General features: G+C 42.9%; 1 protein-coding gene across 10 annotated transcripts in view; it reads right to left on the bottom strand.

The window, feature by feature from the left end:
* Nucleotides 1–4,149: 4,149 nt before the first annotated feature.
* LOC126334619 (E3 ubiquitin-protein ligase RNF13-like) overlaps nucleotides 4,150–22,175 on the bottom strand; it is a 140,041-nt gene continuing 122,015 nt past the window's right edge. For 5 of the 10 annotated variants that reach the window (XM_049997045.1, XM_049997044.1, XM_049997047.1 and 2 more), the window contains exons 7-8: nucleotides 19,593–19,887; nucleotides 4,150–6,171 (exon numbers count right to left, since the gene is read on the bottom strand). In XM_049997045.1, the coding sequence (XP_049853002.1) occupies nucleotides 6,065–6,171; nucleotides 19,593–19,887 (402 nt within the window). In that variant the 3' untranslated portion in view covers nucleotides 4,150–6,064. Of the gene's footprint in view, nucleotides 6,172–19,568; nucleotides 19,888–22,175 lie in introns of all 10 variants that reach the window. The other 5 variants (XM_049997041.1, XM_049997040.1, XM_049997039.1 and 2 more) reach the window with 1 other exon arrangement.

Below are 22,175 nucleotides of genomic sequence, written 5' to 3'. Positions count from 1 at the left end.
GTGATTGCTGAAACAGCTACTGAAAGGATGGCAGCAGTCAAAGTCTGAGTAGATTCATGAACACTGTCGTGTGGCAATACAGGGGGGATGGGAGCAGAGAAGAAGGCACCACAATCACCTTAGACATGGCCCACCTGGGAGGGTGATGGAGCGAGAGACACTAAAGTAAGGTCACAACAATCGGATAATGGTCACTGTCACATAAGTCATCATGGACTCCCCACTGAATGGAAGGAAGAAGGCCAGGACTGTAGATGGAGAGATCAATGGTAGAGAAAGTGTGGTGTGCCACATTAAAGTGTGTGGGAGCGCCTGTGTTTAGTAAACAGAGTTCAAGCCCTGCCAGAAGAGCTTCAACTGTCCTGCCCAGGGTAGAAGGCGTATGACTACCCCAAAGAGGGTTGTGGGCATTAAAGTCCCCAAATAGCAGGAAAGGAGAAGGGAGTTGTTGAAGAAGGGTAGTGAGAGCATGGGATTTGGGCAGCCTGTCAGGTGGGAGGTACAGATTACAGATTGTGACTGGAGTGGCCAGATGGACCCTGACTGCAATGGCTTCCAGATTGGTATGGAGGGGAACCCATTTACGAACAATGTCCTTGTGGACCAAGGTGCAACACCACCAGAAGCCCGCAAAGGGCCAATTTGGTTCCGACAGAAAGCGTGGATCCCACGAAGGGCTGGTGAGTAAGAATTGACAAAATGGGTCTCCTGGAGTGCAATACAAGCAGCGGAGTAGAAGGAAAGAAGGGCCTGCAACTCTGGAAGGTGACGCAAATACCCATTACAATTCCACTCGAGGATTTTCAAGCCAGAGTCCAAAGGGGAAGCGAAGGGATCAAAGTCGGTCACGCTGCCGAGTCGCCATCCTTCACCGATAAGGATGGTGTAATATCCATATAGGTGGGGTCACACTCTGTTGGTTCATTGACTGGAGGGGGGTGAGGCTGCACCTCAGGGGGTACTGGAGGGGCCTGGCCCTTGTTCTTGCATTTCTGCTTCTTCTCTTGGGAAGGAAGAGAAGGGCAGACTTCAGCGAGGGCAGGCATGGAATTACACCGGGCAATCTTGACGCCCACTGGCTGTGGATCGCGCTTCCGATGTGGAGTCATAGCTAGCTTTTAAAGGGGGTGCTGGGAAGAGGAGTCCCAGGAGGGAGCTGCAGTACTGATGGCCGCCGAAATAGCGGAGCACGTCTCCGGTGGGGGAGGGGGAGCAGCACGCGAAGGGGTGGGTATGGGTACTGACGGGGAGTGGGAGTGGGAGAGAGAGGAAGAGGCTGAAGGCATGGAGCGAATGGGGTGGGGCTGGGAAGAGGAGGGAGTAGGAGGGGGAATGGATGTAATGGACGCAAAAGTAGAAGACATAGACACGGGATGGAGCCAGTCATAATTTTGACAAGCCTCAGTGTAGGTGAGCCGATCTAAGGTTTTGTACTCTTGAATCCTTCTTTCTTTCACAAACACCGGGCATACAGGCGAGTATGTAGAATGCTGTCCATGACAATTTACACACACTGGTGGGGAAGCACAGGCACTCCGCTCATGGAGGGGGCACCCACAGTCACCGCAGAGGGGATCAGTGGTGCAGCGGGAAGACATGTGTCCAAACCGCAAGCATTTAAAGCATCTCATCAGTGATGGAATATAAGGTTTTAAATCACGCTGATACACTATTACCTTGACCTTCTCAGGAAGTACATCCCCCTCGAAGGCCAGGATAAAGGCGCCCCTAGCAGTGCGATTGTTTGGAGGGCCTCGCTGCACACGGTGGTTAAAATGAACACCTCGCCGCTCAAGGTTAGCACGGAGCTCCTAGTCAGTTTGGAAAATAATGCCCTGTACCGAGTTCAAAGATTGGTGAGGTGTGACAGAGACTGGGACATCACTGAGACAGTCACAAGCACGCAGGGTGTCAGATTGGGCACCAGAAGATGTCTTTATGAGCAAAGCACCGGACCTAATTTTACTCATCGATCCACTTCACAATACTTATCTTCAATCGTCTCCGCGAAAAACAAAAGCTTAGTCATGGCAAAACTTCCGCCATCCGTCCTGGTACAAACCAGGTACCGAGGGAAAGGTTTCAACCCAAGTGAGTGAGCTTGACCCTCCTCCCAGGAGGTGGCAAGGAAGCGGAAGGCCAAAGGATTAGAAGAAGGAATGTCACGTCTGCTACCACTCTTAGAAACAGCCACAGAATGGCCAGGATGGTGAAGCTTTTGTCACTTCATGTGCAAGGCATCCGCCCTAGTACCACCCAATCCAATCAGGGGCTCTCCCTGTTGGCGCCACCAAGCCACAGCAAGGGCCGTCTGGCATGGTGGCCATTGCCGGGAGTTCTGGTGCCCCAAAGTTTTGAGCATAAACTCCTGGGCATACACGAGGCGTTAACAGCTCATGTACTAGCAGTGTGATCCCTGTGGTTTCAGGGGGCTCAGCCAAGTGGGTACTTAACAGTCCCACCACATGGACTGGCTACCATGCTGGTGACCTAGCAGGAGGGGGCCAGGGTGCCAAGGGAAAGGGGAGGAAAGTGGTATAGGAACCTGCACCATGGAAGCTAGGTACGGAGTTCATCCCCAAATGGCTCACACTGATCGGAAAATTTTGGGAATGGAGGTCAAACCCCAAGGGGACCAAAAACGCCGAAATGGAGATGGAAACAGCAAACTAAACAATAACACAGACCAAAACAAAGCCACGAGGACAGCCAGGCCGACATAAAGAAGTCCACTAAGAGGGAAAAGAGTGGCCAGAGACAAAGGAGTAAGGATAGGGAGGGAGAGGAACAGGGATGGTATTGCAGCCTGGAAAGGAAAGGAGACTGCAATAGCTTGGGGCCCCGTGTGCGCAACACACTTACCCACAAAAGGACAGACAGCCCCCTGGAGGTTCACAATTTTCTGTTTGCCTTTGAAGAAGTCAAAAACATAAAAACAAGAAACGCAAAAGGTACATGACACCGGCTAAAGAAATCCGTTTTGTGTGCATTGACACAATACACTGCAAACAAAGAGGGAACAGCAATATCACTTAACTTTAATATGGATCACGTGGAGACTACCCCCTCCCCTGTACAACTTGGACTGCTCTGCCTATGCACCAATCTGGCAGCTAAGGAGTGCCAGAAAAATTTTTCCTGTTGGCATATGATGGCCTGTTACTACAGCTGATATAGCTTACAGCCACACTTTTAACTAGCCAGAAGCAGAAGAAGGTACCACTCATACGGTACTCAACTGTGCATGCACATCAGCCAGCTGGGAACTGCTCAAACGAAACTAATGTAAACAGTTGTGATGCCACTCTCATCAGGAGCAGTTTGTTGTTATGAAGTATTGCATAATCTTCATCCTAAAGCCTTTGACATATTTTGCTGTTCGCAGATGTTTGTGTGTGCACCGTGTTTTGTTGTTGTACATGGCACATTTCCTTTGCAACTTAAGTTTTATTTTGATTTTTGTCTCATTTAAGATTTACTGCTGCAGTATTATCCTGCAGTAGGGGGTACAGTAATATTCTTGGTATTTCAAATGAACTGCCGGATGTTTGCAACTTCTTGCCACAATATTTCAGCGCACAGTCTTCTGGCCATCTTCAGGTGATACTGGTGAAAACTACCTGAGCTCTGGTATTTAAGGCCCACCTCTGGCGGCACATGCATAGAATGGCAGGCAACCCCCCTTCTCCAACTCAATAGCAAAATTTTATGTATTCGTGTATGGACGTTGTAGGAACTCTTGCCGAAGATCCAAACCATGATGCCAAATTACAAAAGTATCAACAACATATTGCCAAAATACTGTTGGTTTAAAAGTGGCTGAGGTGAATGCTCGCTCCTCAAAATCTTCCATAAAAAGATTGACCACCAGGAGAGACAAAGGACTCCCCATGGTGACACCATCTGATTGCTCATGAAACTCTTTGTTAAATAAAAAATATAGAGGAGAGTGTGTGCTCTAACAGTGCTGTAAAGTCAGCTCCAAATCTATTGCCAATAAGGTGTAGTGAGTCTCCAAGAGGTAAATTTGTAAAAAGTGAAACTGTGAACTATATAGTGACTCAATCCACAGTAACATACTTTAAGCTCATACTGTCCCATCAAGCCTGATGAATTAAATCAGAAAAAATGCAATGCAGAGTGCAAAAATGTTGGTGAAACAAAAATATTTTATTTTGCAGAACTATAAAATCTTTTTACAATAAATAACAACACTTTACATATTTTTTACATGTTATGGCAACAATAATATCACAGTCTCATTCAGATTTAGTGTACTGAAGTTTTACTGCTCATTTTAAAAATGAATTCCTTAAAGGTACATAATCCTGCATATATTTTGTATACTGACCATAGCTGCAATTAGGTTATTACACAGCTCAGTTTGCAAGGAAACTACAGACACCATTAAAAGCAGTTCCCACAATTTACGGTTTACAATTATAAAAAGGTACGAATGATGACTCACTGACACTCACTCCCACTCTCTCCACACACACACACACACACACACACACACACACACACACACACACACACACACACACACACACACACACACACATATATATATGTAACATGGGTTATACAAAGACAGACAAATGTAGTAGCACCACGTGTAAAATAAACACCAGTGGTTCACGGGCTCTTTACACACGATATACAGTTTCAATAAAGTGATGAATATTCAATCAATTTTTTTCATAACTCAGAAATGATCCACTATCTCAGTTAACTGATATTTGTAGCTGAAAATGCAACACATGTTGAAGATGGAAGAACTGAACCTAAATTGCATCATCTACAAATTGTTCACAGCTAATTAAAATACAGATTTTAAAATTTAAGTCCCCCTCTAATAAGAGGGCATTAAGGGAGGGGAAAACCCTTAAAAGTGTGATCATAGCTATCACTGCTAAATCATTCATAATTTAGTTACTTAGTAACAAAAGTATATTAGTAGCATGGACTCCATTGTGAGAGGAGTGATGGACTCATAATACGAAATAAAATCTGGTGTTGAAAGTGAACCAGTACTATGCAGTTACTTAATTACAAGCGCAAATGTTGTCACTATGCTACGTCCATCAATTAACAATAACACTGCTTTGAAAAAAGCTTGATGATAATACTTCTACTAATGGACCACAGAAACTGATGGCTGCATAAATGGTAATATGAAGGAAAATGTTATGAGTGTGCATCTAAATAATAAAAAAAAATTCTTTTAATAGTGAGAACAAAAAAAGCAGCTTCAAGCACACATTCATTTTTGCCTTCCCACTTACTGATAATATATTTAGAATATTTAGCTTTTTTACACTAATTATAGGCCATATATTAAGTTAAATACATTTTCACATTTAAAAATTATCTTGCTTCCATGAGGCATTGTCAGATCACTACCAAACATCATCACATAAGTTTTATATGACCAAAGAAATAAGTAAATTAACACATTAATATGTACATTTTTCACTTTACCCCTAGATGAAAATGCATTATTCCCAAGAAATACTCCAAACAAATAACACCTTGCTTGTCAAGGTTGAGACACTACTACAAAAGCTATAAATTAGTTATGGATGTTATATAAAATACTTTGTTTGTAGCCCACAACAGTGATTGTGGCTGTAAAGTGATTTTTTTAACCATAGTGTGAAACACTAAGTTTTTCTCCCCAACATGAGCCACGTTTTAAACAAATCTTCAGCAGTTTATCAATGTAATAATTTATCATTCATGTGATCTATGAAATGCAACAGCTCCTTGATAGAAAATATTCATGCTCACAAGGAACAGCAGACCCTGCAAAGACCACAAAAGTGGAAGTAGTTTGTGTGTGAACTTTTAATTTCATGCAGAACCTACAAAAGCTTGGCATCTTTGTAACATCACGGGGGTAGGAGAAGTGGTACAGGGAAGAAATATGTTGATAATACAGAATCTGAGAGAACAATACAAGAATATTTCTAGGAGCATGCAGCTCTGCTAAGCACCTGCTACAATGCACTTGGGAAGTGCCCTTGTTACATACGCATCAACCCTTACTGAACAACAATTCTCACACAACAACATCGTGTGTCCTGCTGTTACCACTTGCAGGGCTGTGTACTTGGCCATCACCGTTTATGGAATGTTCTCCTGAAACTGCTGGCACTGCAGTTGGTCCTGCAACACACAAGTAAGTATATGGAAGGTAAAAGTAACGAAAAGATAATTGCAAAGACAATGGACAGAATTAGAATGTGGGTACTGTACTTCAAAATACAATGATTAGTAAATAGGAAGAGAGTTAGGTTACTTAAGCACAGTGAGACTCTGCACTAATTATTTTTAATCATTGTTGTGGTGTCACCGCCAGACACCACACTTGCTAGGTGGTAGCCTTTAAATCGGCCGCGGTCTGGTAGTATACGCCGGACCCGCGTGTCGCCACTATCAGTGATTGCAGACCGAGCGCCGCCACACGGCAGGTCTAGAGAGATTTCCTAGCACTCGCCCCAGTTGTACAGCCGACTTTGCTAGCGATGGTTCACTGACTTCTACGCTCTCATTTGCCGAAACGATAGTTAGCATAGCCTCCAGCTACGTATTTGCTATGACCTAGCAAGGCGCCAGTATCCGTACCATTCATATTGTGAATCATGTACCATAAAGAGCGACGTTCTCCATTAGTGGATTAAAGTTAAGTATTCCACCAGCTACGTCCGTTTTTCTCAATTCTAATTCCCTTGTCATGTTCCAGACCTCACGCCAGCCTGCGTGAGCTAAAACGTGTGCATTTCGGCCTCCTTTACTAACACGGTTGGCTCTCCTGCCAACCACAACATTGGCGACGAGAGTAAAAGTGTTCTTATCTACATTGCCCTGATTTACTTGTGTAATGGCTTCGCCACAATCTCCAGATGTACTGTCCGAATTTTATCGCTTACAGAATCAGCAGACGCAGGCCTTACTGGATGCCCTTGGACAGCTCGTCCAGGGTCAACGTGCGATGCAAAACAATGCGGCAGCAGCCGATTCACCACTAACGCAGCCACAACACGCTGTTGCACCCACTTTTCGACCTTTTGATGCTGCACTGGAAAGCTGGACAGAGTGGTCACGCCAATTTGGATTCCATCTCGCCGCCTACAGAATTCAAGGTAACGAGCGGCAGCCTTTTCTCCTTTCCTCCGTCGGGGTAGAAACATACCGTGTGATGGTCAAATTATTTCCCCGACGCGACGTAGCAACTCTGTCCCAAGAAGAAATTTTGTCTGCATTAGATGCATATTTCAAAGAATCAGTCAATGTAGCTGCAAAAAGGAATACTTTCTTTCGTACAAAACGTACCGCAGGTCAGACTAATCGGGAGTGGATTGCAACTTTGCAAGGCCTTACTAGGGATTGTGCTTTTGAGTGTCGTTGTGGACTCCCTTATTCAGATACTATGGTATGTGATGCAATTGCACAGAACGTCTCTGATGTTCGTATAAGGGAACAGATTTTGAAACTAGTCAATCCCTCCCTTCAACGAGCGATGGACATATTGGATCGGCACGACACACTTGACTTTGCTCAGGAATCATTTGAAACTTCGCCAGCAGTGTGTCAGGTTAACCGGCTGCACGGAACAGTAAACAGTCCTCGCGCCCGGCCGTGCCCCTGTCGCCAGGCTCTCAGCCACGTGTTCCGCACCGGCAATCAAATGCAGTGATCAAATCATGCCCGCGGTGTGCTACTAAACATTCGCGTGAGAATTGCCCGTCACGCCAAGCTATTTGCTTTTATTGTAATAAAAAAGGACATGTTCAGAGTGTTTGCCAGAAAAAGCTCAGATAGGGAAGCTCAAAACCGTTCCAGGCCCTTTGCTTCACGCCGGAATCGGAATCGAGCCAAGGATACTCAGGCTCGCGAAACTTCGCCCATGGAAATTCATGTAGTTCATTCCACTCCGCCCAGTGCCACTCTCTCTAACAGTGACTGTGTTCGTCCCAAAAATAGTGTGCGTCGACATCGCCGGAACTCCCGTCAAGTCGCAAGTGATTATGTACCAGTGTCAGTTCTCGTTGCACGAGACAGTCGCTCTTGTCGTCAGCAGGACAATAAACTTTTTGTGGACTTGGACATTAACCATTCCAGCTCGATACCGGAGCTGCAGTTTCACTGATCAATCAAGACACTTACAAACTGCTGGGCACACCTCCGTTCCGTGCCGCAAATGTTAAGTTATCTAGCTACTCCGATCAAGATATCCCTGTGTTAGGACAGTGCAGCCTTCTGGTAACATACAAAGGACAAACAAAACTTGTGTCATTTTACGTCCTTCGTTCTTCTTCTGCAGTGAACTTGGTTGGTTTCAATTTATTTCAGTTGTTTAACTTGTCTATAGTAAATAAGGTCCTATCAGTGAATCAGACAGTGCCTTCAGACAGTGTTTCTCGTCTATGTGAAGAATTTGCAGACATTTTTGCACCTGGCCTCGGTTGCGCTAAGGACTATAAAGCACATTTGGAACTGAAAGTAAACGTGCAACTGAAATTTTTCAGAGCGCGCAATGTTCCCCACGCATTGCGTGATGAGGTCGCAAAAGCATTACACGATTTGGAATCACAAGGTGTAATTGAACGTGTGCAGGCTTCTCTCTGGGCATCACCCTTAGTAATTTTGCCAAAACCTTCTGGAAATTTGAGACTTTGTGTGGACTTCAAGGCAACAGTGAATCCGCAACTAGTGATTGCAACTTTTCCTTTACCCTGCCCGGAAGATCTTTTTGACAAAATGTGCCCAGGTAAATATTTTTCGAAGTTGGACCTGGCAGATGCATACTTGCAAATACCGGTGGACGAAGAATCCCAGCGTGTTTTGGTGGTTAACACGCATCTTGAGTTGTATCAATTAAAACGACTGCCATTCGGGTGTGCATCCGCCCCTGCATTGTTTCAGCAATATCTACAAGCTGTTTGTGTGTCGGTGCCCACTGCAGCAAATTATCTGGACGATATTGTGATCTCCGGAAAGATGGAAGAAGAACATTTGGCCAATCTCAGAACTTTATTGCAGGTCTTGCGACAAAATGGTCTTCGCTTGTGAAAGGACAAATGTGTGTTTTTTGCTCGGGACTTGCCATACCTGGGACATGTAATCAATGCCCAAGGCATACATCCCAGTCCCAACGCACCTCCATGCCATACAAGATTTGCCGTCGTCACAGAATTTGAAGCAGCTACAGAGTGTGCTGGGAAAACTAAATTATTACCATCGCTATGTGCCGCATGCCTCTTCCATTTCAGCTCCACTTCATCGCTTACGCCCTAAGGGTGTTCTGTTCGTCTGGACGACGGAATATGAACGCGCCTTTCGCCAGCTGAAATCGGCGTTGCTTTCCAATACTTGCCTTACGCCATTCGATCCCCAGAAGTCCCTTTTGTTGATGGTGGATGCTACGGATTTCGGGATCTGTGCTGTGCTTGCGCACAAAGATGGATCGCACGATCGCCCTATTGCCTTTGCGTCCAAATTGCTCTCGTCTGCTCAAAGACATTATTCACAGATCGAGAAAGAAGCATTGACTCTCGTATTTGGTGTTACAAAGTTTCATGATTTCTTGTATGGTCGTCACTTTACCATAATCACAGACCACAAATCTTTGACATCGCTTTTTCATCCGACCAAGCCTGTACCTCCACGTACAGCGCAGAAATTCATTCGCTGGTCTATTTTCCTTTTGCAGTACCACTACAATATCTTGCATCGGTCCACTACTAAGCACAGAAACGCCAATGCGTTGTCCCGCTTGCCTGTTGCTGAGGATTGGACATTCGATTCCTCCGAACTTGCTTGCATGTTCATTGATACGGAAACCGATGATGTGGTCGAATAGTTTCCGATTGATTTTCATCGTGTAGCTACAGCCACTGCTGCCGACCCTGTCCTTGCTCCCCTTCTGCGTTTTGTTGCTACGCAATGGCCCTTGTCAAAGTCACGGATCGGGGACCGGTTGGTTCGCCGATTTTTTGCTCACAAGGAGAGACTTTTTGTACAACGTAGTGTTTTGCTGTTGCGTTCTGATAATGATCAGTCCAGGGTCGTGGTACCACGTTCCTTACAGTCCTCTGCCTTACAGCTTCTCCACCAAGGACATTGGGGTATAGTGAGAACGAAACAACTTGCTCGTCAGCACTGTACTTGGTTCGGAATCGATGCTGCGATTACGAATATGTGCTCTTTTTGCATGGTGTGTGCCGAACAACAATCAACGCCACCGCGGAAATTCTTTCCATGGCCAAAAGCCACTTCCCCTTGGCAACACTTACACATCGATTTTGCTGGTCCATTCTGGAATGCTCGATGGTTGGTTGTGGTAGATTCATTCAGTAATTTTCCTTTTGTTGTCTGGATGTCTTCCACGACGTCATCTGCCACCATCCAAGCGTTATCTGCTATCTTTTGCATTGAAGGTCTTCCACAGACTATTGTTTCCGACAATGGCCCACAATCAGTCATTCTGCAAGGCCAATGGTATTCAACATCTGACGTCCGCACCTTTTTCGCCACAGTCAAACGGTGCTGCTGAACGATTGTTGAAGTTGAAAGAGTTGCATTCTTGGGAGGACGCGTTATTGCTCTTTTTGTCCTCTTATCGCTCTCACCCCGAGATGGTCGCTCACCGGCTGAGTTGCTCCACAGTCGTCCTCATCGAACCTTGATGTCTTTGCTACATCAGCCGTATCAGGTTCCTGTGCAGCGGCAGACACCTGCTTTTGCTCCAGGCGACGTTGTCTACTATCGTCACTACCGAGGTTCACAGCATTGGTTCGAAGGGCACATTCTTCGCTGCCTCGGACGCGCTATGTATCTGGTTTTGGGGGCCTCTGGTGAGAAGCGTCGGCATCTCAATCAGCTGCGCCTCTGTCGTCGCACGGGATCTGCCGCTCGCTGTCTGCTTTCAGCGACGGTGCCATCCGGTCAGCGCCCTGAGGACCCATCTACTGGCTTGCCTCAGCCTAAGGTGTTACCGACGCTGCCTTCCATTTTGCCCTATGGCGATGCGACGCCGCCGCCTGTTCTCCCGCTGGCGACGCCTGCAGTGGACGCGTCGCTGCAACTTCCAGGCCCCTCCCTGGGTCACGCGCCGCCGATTGCTCCCCGTGACCAGCTGTCCTCCGACATAGAACTCTTGCCCGTTCCGGACCATATGTGGTCTTCACCCATCGAGTGCCCCGGCCAGTGGAGGTCAACCCTTCGGCCCCTCCTGTCTCTCTAAGGGTGCATACACCGCATGTTGGTGTGCACCCTGGAGCAGGTTTTCAGGTGTTTCCTAGCTCCCCGCGCTCCGAATGGCAAAGGGTGCGGGTGGCACAGCCTCACCTGTTGTTAGGCTCCCCACCTCGTCGCATACGTCACCATGGGGTCCTCCCCATGGCGGGCGGAAGCCTTATGCCACAACCGTATGTCGATTTGTGGGGGAGGAATGTGGTGTTACCGCCACACACCACACTTGCTAGGTGGTAGCCTTTAAATCGTCCGCGGTCCGGTAGTATACGCCGGACCCGCGTGTCGCCACTATCAGTGATTGCAGACAGAGCGCCGCCACACGGCAGGTCTAGAGAGATTTCCTAGCACTCGCTCCAGTTGTACAGCCGACTTTGCTAGCGATGGTTCACTGACTTCTACGCTCTCATTTGCCGAGACGGTAGTTAGCATAGCCTTCAGCTACGTATTTGCTACGACCTAGCAAGGCGCCAGTATCCGTACCATTCATATTGTGAATCATGTACCATAAAGAGCGACGTTCTCCATTAGTGGATTAAAGTTAAGTATTCCGCCAGCTACGTCCATTTTTCTCAATTCTAATTACCTTGTCATGTTCCAGACCTCACGCCAGCCTGCGTGAGCTATAACGCGTGCATTTCGGCCTTCTTTACTAACACAGTTGGCTCTCCTGCCAACCACAACAATTGTTTCATAAACTCAATACATTAAACTGAGTAAGCAGTCACTTAGAAACCAAATTATGAATTAAGAAACAAATTACAGTTTGACAAATGTTTGATTAGCAAATACTTGTCACATAATTTTTGAGTGGGTCTCATATGTTACCAAAAACAAAGTTTTTTACCTTTTTACTGAAATATTTTTTGCCAAATGCTTGGCTTTATCAGTGTGTACATTATTTATTCTAAAATTCATGTTGATCTGAGTCAAGAAGCACGTTTTTGTTTGAACATTGTCCTAATTTTCCTTGCCTGTTGTATTTCAGACTGCAGAAGACATGTTACACTGTCATGACTTATTACAATACTTGTTACAACAATACACTTTCTGCCAAAGAATTTCAGTTTTCTCCGATTTTTCATGTATGCCATATTATACTGAAGAACCAAAGAAACTGGTACACCTGCCTGCCTAATATCGTGTAGGACCCCACGAGCACGCAGAATCGCCACAACACGACATGCCTGGACTCAACTAATATCTGAAGTAGTGCTAGAGGGAACTGACACCATGAATCCTGCAGGGCTGTCCATAAATCTGTAAGAGTACAAAGGGATGGAGAGCTCTTCTGAACAGCACGTTGCAAAGCATCCCAGATATACTTCATAATGGTCATATCTGGGGAGTTTGGTGGCCAGCGAAAGTGCTTAAACTCACAAGAGTGTCCCTATAGCCACTCTGTAGCAATTCTGGATGTTTGGAGTGTCGCATTTTCCTGCTGGAATTGCCCTAGTCTGACGGAATGGACAATCAGCATGAATGGATGCAGATGACCAGACAGGATGCTTACATACATGTCACCTATCAGAATCGTATCTAGATGTATGAGGGGCCCCATATCACTCCAACTGCACCCACCCCTCAACATTACAGAGCCTCCACCAGCTTGAACAGTCCTCTGCTGACATGCAGGATCCATGGATTCATGAGGCTGTCTCCATACCCATAAACGTCCATCCGCTCGATACAATTTGATGCGAAACTCGTCCAATTGGGCAACGTATTTCCAGTTTTCAACATTCCAATGTCAGTGTTGGCGGGCCCAGGAGAGGCATAATGATGTGTGTTGTCTAATCATCAAGGGTACATGAATGGGCCTTCGGCTGTGGAAGCCCATTTTGATGATGTTTTGTTGAATGGTTCACATGCTGACACTTGTTGATGGCCAGCACTGAAACCTGCAGCAATTTGCAGAAGGGTTGCACTTATGTCATGATGAACAATCTCTTCAGTCATTGTTGGTTCTGTTTTTGCATGATCTTTTTCTGGCCTCAGTGATGTCAGAGATTTGATGTTTTACAGGATTCCCGATATCCACAGCAAACTTGTGAAATTGTCGTATGGGAAACTACTCCCCACTTCATCACTACCTCAGAGATGCTTGTTGCCATCACTCCTGCACAGACTGTAACACCACTTTCAAACTCATTTAAATCTCGATAACCTGCCACTGTAGCAGCAGTAACCAATCTAACAACTGTGCCAGACACTTGTTGTCTTATATAGGCTTTGCCAACCACAGCACTGTATTCTGCCTATTTACATATCTCTGTATTTGAATATGCATGCCTATACCAGTTTCTTTGGCGCTTCAGTGTATACACTGCGGAAGTTATCTTTTTAGCTGTACAGTGTGGAACCACCCACAAACTAGTTATGCTCCTATATAGAAAAAGATGATACAATTGTGTGTGTGTGTGTGTGTGTGTGTGTGTGTGTGTGTGTGTGTGTGTGTGTGTCAGAAATTCTGCAAGTATTTAACAAAATACTTTCTTATGTTGGAGATGGTACACTGTAATAATAGTGTAATAAGTTACAAAATAGCAACGGGCTTTAAATGCCACACTATAATGTAATGGAGCAGAAAAATGGGATAATGTCTAAAGAATAGCAATAATAATATCTCAAGTCTCTCCAAGTTTTATTAACATTAATTTCAGAATAAATAGTGAACAATGCTACAGCAGGAGGGCAATATTTAGAGGCACAAGGAAACAGAAGTGTGTTTTGCGCATTGAAAAATTGAAACAAGAGTAGCCTACAATTACAACTACTGAGGATGATTATATTTAGCACACCTTCCATAATTGTTATATGGCATGGTCTTATTGAAAATAACAAACTGGAATTTAAAGTAAACAGATGAGGAAGTACCTATTGTCTAGAGTCAAACAATATAATACCACAGGCACAGAATATTTATAGAAAATTCATAATGTAAATGAGAAATGGACTGAAATACTCTTGCATCCAGCCAACGCAACTAACCATGATTTTGGAACCCACGTAAGGCCACTATTCGTTAGATACAGAACTGGATCAAAACTGTGAACGGAATTCAGACGTATTGTTCGGCAGTACCTAGGATTTGAAAACAATGACTTTTTCAAAAGACCAGATCACTTCACCATGTCCCACAAATGTCCTATTTGTTCGAGAAAGGTGAGGACAAGTTCATTATTTGTAATGCTCATTGATTTAACTAGCATTTGAAGGAGGTTGAGGAACAAGAACTGCAAGATCTAAGTATTAAACCTGGGTAAGATACCACATTAGTAGTGAGGAAAAGATGTAGTCACTGGGAAGAAAGAAAAATTTACAATGGGTACGTCTAAGAAAGATTACCTTTAACAAAAGAAATCAACCAGAGTCAAAGATTAGATGGAATTTAAACCATCATACAGGAACAGAATAATCATATATGGATACTGTACTTAGCTGACATACAGGAGGTACTATTTCAAACAGACTGCAACTGCAGATTTCAATCTTTTTTAGTTCAATAACTGACTACTCATTCTTAGGTTTTATGTGGTTCCTGCACAACAGCATTAACACACACACTCTTGCCATTCTTCTGCTTTATGTCCCACAAAAGTTAATAAAGTATTCTGTCAGATATATATCTGTTAAGTTATTGCATTAAGTAGTTATTTTGAATTAAGGTGAGGCTTGTCAACTAATTCATGTAATTTTTTTAATGATTGCAATCATGGAGTACATGTGACCAGCCACTTTACTTTCACAATGGACATTACTGCCAAAATAAATTCCTTGTTCTCAACTTTGCTTGGGAAAGATGCACATGGAATGTTTTGTTAAGGGTTATGATCTTCAACGTTCTATTTAATCTCCTTAAGATCACATTATTTTGCCACTAGAAATCTCAGCAGACAGCTAAACAGTAAATGTATTTCACATAACATATACACATCCTACACTGGCAATTGCAACCTCCATGCTCTTTTTCTGATATTACAAAAATCTTATAAACAGATATATTAAGATAAATAATCCTTACAGGGCTTGCTATATACATCCTTACACTGTTTCTATTAGTCCTGTTGACTATCCAACAAAACAATGGCTGATGTGGAGCCTATTCACCACATACAATTTGCCAAGGTCTTTTATCAAAGAACTTCCACTTGCATAAGCTAAGCCCAAAGATTTCTCTTAAACTCTGAAAAAGTGGGGAAAATAATCACTCAATAATTATTAACTGAAAACTGAGTATACACAACAATGAAAAACTGTGATGCCTCTATGCTACATGCTGAAATAATTACACTCAGTTTCAGTTACTTTTCTGAAGAACACCAGAAGCCATGGTTGCAGCGTCAAACTCTTAGAAGGGGGAAAAATGCCCAGTACTGTTTGTATGTATCATAATGAATGGATGTGTACCCCTATAGTGAAGCTGCATTACTCACAATTTCTTGCAAATCAGGAAGCTGGCCTGTCAAGAATAGCATGTTTAACTGAGAGTCATGGAAGCAGAACTGATGGAGTGTGTAATTTGGACAGAGAATAAGCATCAATGGCCTTCTACCACATTTACACCACCTTCCAAGTAACAGAGTACCTGCCTCTTGTCCTTACTCCCTCTGAACATCTTCCTATAGGACTCCAATGCTAATAAACTTTTGACACTAGACTATATGAGGGAAGGCCTGAAAGTAACACATAATAATTTTAACTACCAAGAAGTTTTAAGGTCTCGAGTTTGAGTCTTGGTCCAGCACACAGTTTTAATCTGCAAGGAAGTTTCATATTATGTTGAAAGTGAGAATTTTTATTGTGCTTGAAAGTCAAATACATCGTTGATTGACAAAACGTAAAGTTTGTATGGCTACTTATTTCACTAGTAGAAAGAGGCTTGCAAGTTCCTGTACCTAGAGTTATTCGATGGAGAAGAAGTCAAGAGTGTTTCCAGCAGCCGGCTATCCAGTAAAGAAGATGGGCTGCAAACCCCAAGTCATCTCATAAAGAAGTGGAATCTGGTTTGGGGAAATAAATTAGTATAACCCAGACCCACACTCACACTTTAAGTCATCAGAATGTTAGATAATTGTTTGATGCTGTGTTCCTCACCTTCCAAAAGGCATTCAGTCTAGTTCCACATAATAATTCAGGGAATGAAATATCAGTTTATGGAACACTGAACCAGCTTTGTGACTGGTTTCAATTTTCCCTAACAGACAGCACTCAACATATTGGTCTTAACAGTGTGATATATATCTGCTTGTGTCTGTGTGTGTGCGGATGGATACGTGTGTGTGTGTGCGCGCGAGTGTACACCTTTCCTTTTTTCCCCCTAAGGGAAGTCTTTCCGCTCCCGGGATTGGAATGACTCCTTACCCTCTCCCTTAAAACCCACATCCTTTCGTCTTTCCCTCTCCTTCCTGAAGAAGCAACCATCGGTTGCGAAAGCTAGTAATTCTGTGTGTGTGTTTGTGTGTTTTGTTCATGTGCCTGTCTGCCGGCGCTTTCCCGCTTGGTAAGTCTTGGAATCTTTGTTTTTAATATATGTTTGCAGATGACGCTGTTGTACGAAAGAAAGTTGCAAAGCCAGAAAACTGTAGTGAAATGCTTGAAGATCTGTAGAATATCAACAATATTTGTAGTGGCTGACAACACACCCTCATACAAATCAGTATGATGCAATGTGCATAAATTGCCTGAAAAAGGTGAGAAGTAAAAAGACTGGGTGCGATTGTGGAATGAGAGATGTGTAGTGTTGGAATGGAAACAGGGAAGAGGCTGGATGGGTGAGGACAATGACTAATGAAGGTTGAGGCCAGGTGGGTTACAGGAAAAGGGATATATACCAACAACATTCCACTGTGCAATTGTTTGACACATTTTAAATTGCCAGCAATTTGCTGTAAACTTTTCTGAATATAGAAAGGTGAATTAAAAACCACAGCTACGGCTTGGTATTTCTGCAGAAAATTGTTCATAATATGGGTTGACAGGGTGATGAGATGATCAACTGGAGAGTGGTGCTTACGAAATCCACATTGTGCATTTGATAGCAAATTCTGAGACTCGAGCCACCATATCAGTTGATCATTTATCATGTGTTTGATCACCTTGCAGACACAGCTGTTGAGGGAAATTGGGTACTAGCTGGATGGAAGATGTCTGACCTTAACAGGCTTGGGTACAGGGATTACAGTGGCCTCAAGCCAACGTCTGGGAAACATGCCACCGTCCAAATACAATTATATGTATGAAGGAGAAAGTGCTTCCTGTCAAGTGCTGCAATATTTCACTGTGTATATCGTTCAGCCTGGAAAGAAGGATGATAACGGGGTGAGAGCATGTTTGAGCTCTCTCACTGTAAAAATAGTTTTGTAGAATTTGCAATTCTTGGAGATTTCTCCTGAGCTGCCTCCTCTCGTTTATGAAGGAGGAAGGCAAGATGGTAATGGGTGGTGGGGCTCACTATCTCTGCAAAGTATCGACCCAAGGTGCTGAAAATATTGATAGGGTGCATGATGACACCATTTGTTGTAGTCAAGCCAGGAATCAGAAGAAATACTTTGTTTCCAGAAAGACATAGTAGAGTACCTCCAACAACAGAAGAGGGACTAAAGCTGTTAAAAGAATTAGTAAAAGAGATCCAGCTAGATTTTTGCTATCTCTGATAAAGCAACAACACTGAGGGCAACTGTTTATAACACAAATACAGTTCTCCTTCGTGGGATGGCATTCAAAGACAGAGTGCAAGTCTCCAAGTGCGAGCCTGCATTGAGGCATTCCACCAGTGGACTGGGCCATATCACAGTACTAAGAAGTTCGAGGGATGGGACATTCTATGCCAGTAGGAATAACATTTGTAAGGTATTCTATCTGATCATCACTGCTGCAGTAATGTTGTTCGTCAAAGGTTGCCAATGCAGAATGGAGCCTCCATTTGGCTTTAGAAAGCTGCCAATTGATTTTGCACACAGATGGGGCATACAGATGAGTTACGATGAGTGTTGAAGTCACCGAGTAGCAAAGAGGTTGAGGGAGCTGTACAGTACGCTGCAGTATGTCTGCCCGTTAGATCAGATGGTAAGATATGTAGATGTTACAGAGAGAGAAAAGGTAAAACTGGGGAGAGAAAGCTGGCAGCAACAGCTTGTAGCTGGGTGTTCAAGGAAATGGTATGGCTATGGATGTCATCACAAATGAGTGGAATGACTCTGTTATGAGCTGCAGTTCCTTCTTCAGAAGGAAGGTCGAAACGTACTGGAGTGAAGTGTAAGAGATCAAAGTGGTCTTGATGGCATAATTTCGTTTCTTGGAGGCATAAAACAACTGGTCATTATGAAAGTATTCCCAATAAATACCATTCAATTGGTTAATACAATATGGTAAAACTACCACAATATCACAAGGAGATACTCGCTGTTTTCTACATTGAAACCAACTACAATAACAACAACAATGTGGCATTAAGTTTTCTATCATTCATGTTTGTAAATCCTAGTCGCTTATTTATTATTTGGAATATTACATGCTGACCCTAAACTGTGTCAGATATGATGGCGTACTCATATGACTGTCAAAGCTGAATTAATTAATAAAGAACTGTTTATGTTCACCGTTTGTTTCTCCGCAATTGGCCACAATGTCACTCCCGTCTCCCAAACAACCTACAAACTGATAATGCCTAGGTGAGGAAGCCATTGCCATCCTGAGCACTAGAACGGTTCTTTAACCTCTCTGAGTGGTCATTGCACCTCTGGTCCAATACATTACTTTGTTAATATTGTTACAGCAGGTATCTTAAAATAGCCATGGACTGAAACTGATTAGTAAGGTAATGTAATACATAATGCAATAAATTTCATCTGTGAAAGCACTTGATGGCCTACGGAGTACGTTTAAAATGGTTTTAACATTCTGAAAGTCTTGTTAGAACTGTAATGAGATGGTGGGGATATCCCACAGCATTCATTATATCCCACAGATTATGCCTGTTAAATTTGTCGGAAGCCTTTTTAAAGCTTCAGTATAAGATGTGTGTTTCTAAATTGTATTCTTGATGTTATGCTGTGATATTTGTTGAAGCAAAAATGTTATCTTCATTTTTCAAATTTTTCCAAAGACACCCACATCCTCATCTTAAGATCACATGTGCTATTGTCTTTAACCTGGGGTTAATTATTCTAGTATATGCAGAAATTTATAAAATTTTACCCCATTCATTTTCAAATTATTATTCTGTCCTCTTTTTCTTGAAAGGGGCTATAAAAACAGTTTTGACAAGAACAAATAGAGCATCAGATTAGAATCCAATGTTTACTTACCTCTCTCACAAAACATCACATTACCTTGCTGCTGTGCCTCATCTGGAGCTTCGGCTGACGCATACAAACTGTCCCAGTAATCAGAAGAGGTTTCTGTTGAAGCAGAAGAGGACTCTGAGGTTACAGATTCTGAATCTTGCTGCGGCTGGAGCCGCTGATGTGCCACTTCAGGCTGCACTGAATGAAAGAGTCTGCGTCGTCTACCAATGTGACGTGCAATTCCTCGGGGTAAAGAAGCTGCTGGTGCAGAACGTGACAGATCTGCAGCCGAATCATTCTGTTCAACACGATTTGTACTTCCACCCGTGATGCTGCTCCCCTGAAATTAATAAAATTATCATATAAATACAGTCATGGTTGACATCATTACATCATTAATTGCCCTGTCTTGCTCCCCCCCGCCCTCCCCCCCAAAGTGAGTGAGTGAGTGAGTGAGTGAGAGAGAGAGAGAGAGAGAGAGAGAGAGAGAGTGAGAGTGTGTGTGTGTGTGTGTGTGTGTGTGTGTGTGTGTGTGTGTGTGTGTGTGTCAGGAGGGACGGGGGGGGGGGGGGGGTTTAAGCAAAACAGCAAAAATGTTACCAATAGTCTCTGTACATCCTCTGTTTATTCCAGAGACAACAGTAATGTAATTTTGTGTGGGATTTCTTTTGCTACTATAATGCTCAGACAGAAGTTAAGATGACCCTCATTCAGATCATGTGTAGAATGTAGTTTATTCGTCTCATAACATAAGTTACAAATCAAAGATTTTTGTACTAGACACACGTCAAATTACTTTAAAAAAATAAGGTTATAATAATTAACATATTTAAGCAGGCATTTCTGAATTTTTAGAGATGAACAATTTAAAAAGTACACATGCAATACTTATCATCATTTCGCAGCTAGCAATACAATTTATAAAATATATTAAAAATTTATTATATAATACACAATATTTATTGTTTCCTATCTTTTCAAATTGCCAAACTGCCCTGCATAAATTCTTCAATTGAATAACTTGTTTTCCACTAGTGTATTAAATAACAATCTTTTTAGTGGGTCAAACCCCATATTTAAAAGATTTGTGTGATTTAATTTATTGTAAATTTTTAATCCCATGTACAATGAGGTTTGAGCATAAAGTTTCAAATTATGAGAGGGACGTTTGAAACTGTGTCTGTGATGAGTACTGAATTGTACTTGAAATGAAAATTGTCAAGTGAGTTTTGATTTTTATAAATGAAAATAAAAAAAATCATAGATGTACAGAGAAAGAATGGTTAGTACTTTTAATTTTTTAAATAATGGGCGACATGATGTTCTTTTTTCGACTAAACACGTTTCTTATGATTTTCTTTTCAAGTGTAAGTAATCTTGCGCTGTTCATAGAGTTTCCACAGAAAACTATTCTGTATCAAATTATAGTCTCAAAGTAACAGTGGTAGACTATCTTCCTGGTTTCCATGAGTGTGGAACCAGATAAGACGTTCATCGCACAAACTAGGCTGTTTAGTTTGTTTGCTAAGAAGTTCCAATTTAAATCTTTATCAAGATTCAGACCTAAAAATTTTACATAACTTGCTTCAGTCATTTCCTGATTGCCGTGCACTATTTTTATGGGAGATTCTGATGATGTTTCAGCAACAAAATGCACTGAGTTTTTGTGACATTGAGTTTTAATCAATTTTGCTGAAACCATAATTCTAGGTTTCCCATTACATTTTCCACAGTATCATGAATTTGCTCTAAATCGTCATTTTCATTTAAAACTGAGGCGTCATCTGCAAATAAATCATAGTGAACTTCAATGCTTAAAGGTAAATCATAGAAATCCAAATTGATTTTTAACTAAATATCTTTTTCTATAAGAATGTTTTCAATATGTTTCAATATGTTTTGCAACAATCATTCACCTTACCAAAAACTGGCAGCAGGGAAATAGGATGGTAATTTCCCATGTCATCTGGTGAGCCTTTCTTGAACAATGGTCTTATTTCAGTATATTTTAACACATCCGGTAAATATCCTTCCTCAAATGACTGATTAATACACTATTGGCCATTAAAATTGCTACACCACGAAGATGACATGCTACAGACGTGAAATTTATCTGACAGGAAGAAGATGCTGCGATATGCAAATGATTAGCTTTTCAGAGCATTCACACAAGGTTGGGACCGATGGTAACACCTACAATGTGCTGACATGAGGAAAGTTTCCAACCGATTTCTCATACACAAACAGCAGTTGACCAGTGTTGCCTGGTGAAACAATGTTGTGATGACTCGTGTAAGGAGGAGAAATGCGTACTGTCACGTTTCCGACTTTGATAAAGGTCAGATTGTATCCTATCGCGGTTGCAGTTAATCGTATCGCGACATTGCTGCTCACGTTGGTCGAGATCTAATGAATGTTAGCAGAATATGGAATCGGAGGGTTCAGGAGGGTAATACCGAACACCGTGCTGGATCCCAACAGCCTCGTATCACTAGCAGTCGAGATGGCAGGCACCTTATCCGCATGGCTGTAACGGATCAGGCAGCCACATCTCGATCCCTGAGTCAACAGATGGGGACGTTTGCAAGACAACAACCACCTGCACGAACAGTTCGACGACGTTTATTT

The sequence above is a fragment of the Schistocerca gregaria genome, chromosome 2, assembly GCF_023897955.1.
Source record: "Schistocerca gregaria isolate iqSchGreg1 chromosome 2, iqSchGreg1.2, whole genome shotgun sequence".
NCBI classification, from domain to species: domain Eukaryota; kingdom Metazoa; phylum Arthropoda; class Insecta; order Orthoptera; family Acrididae; genus Schistocerca; species Schistocerca gregaria.
The sequence above is the reverse complement of the archived record's forward strand: the minus strand, read 5'-3'. Positions and strand labels throughout refer to the sequence as shown.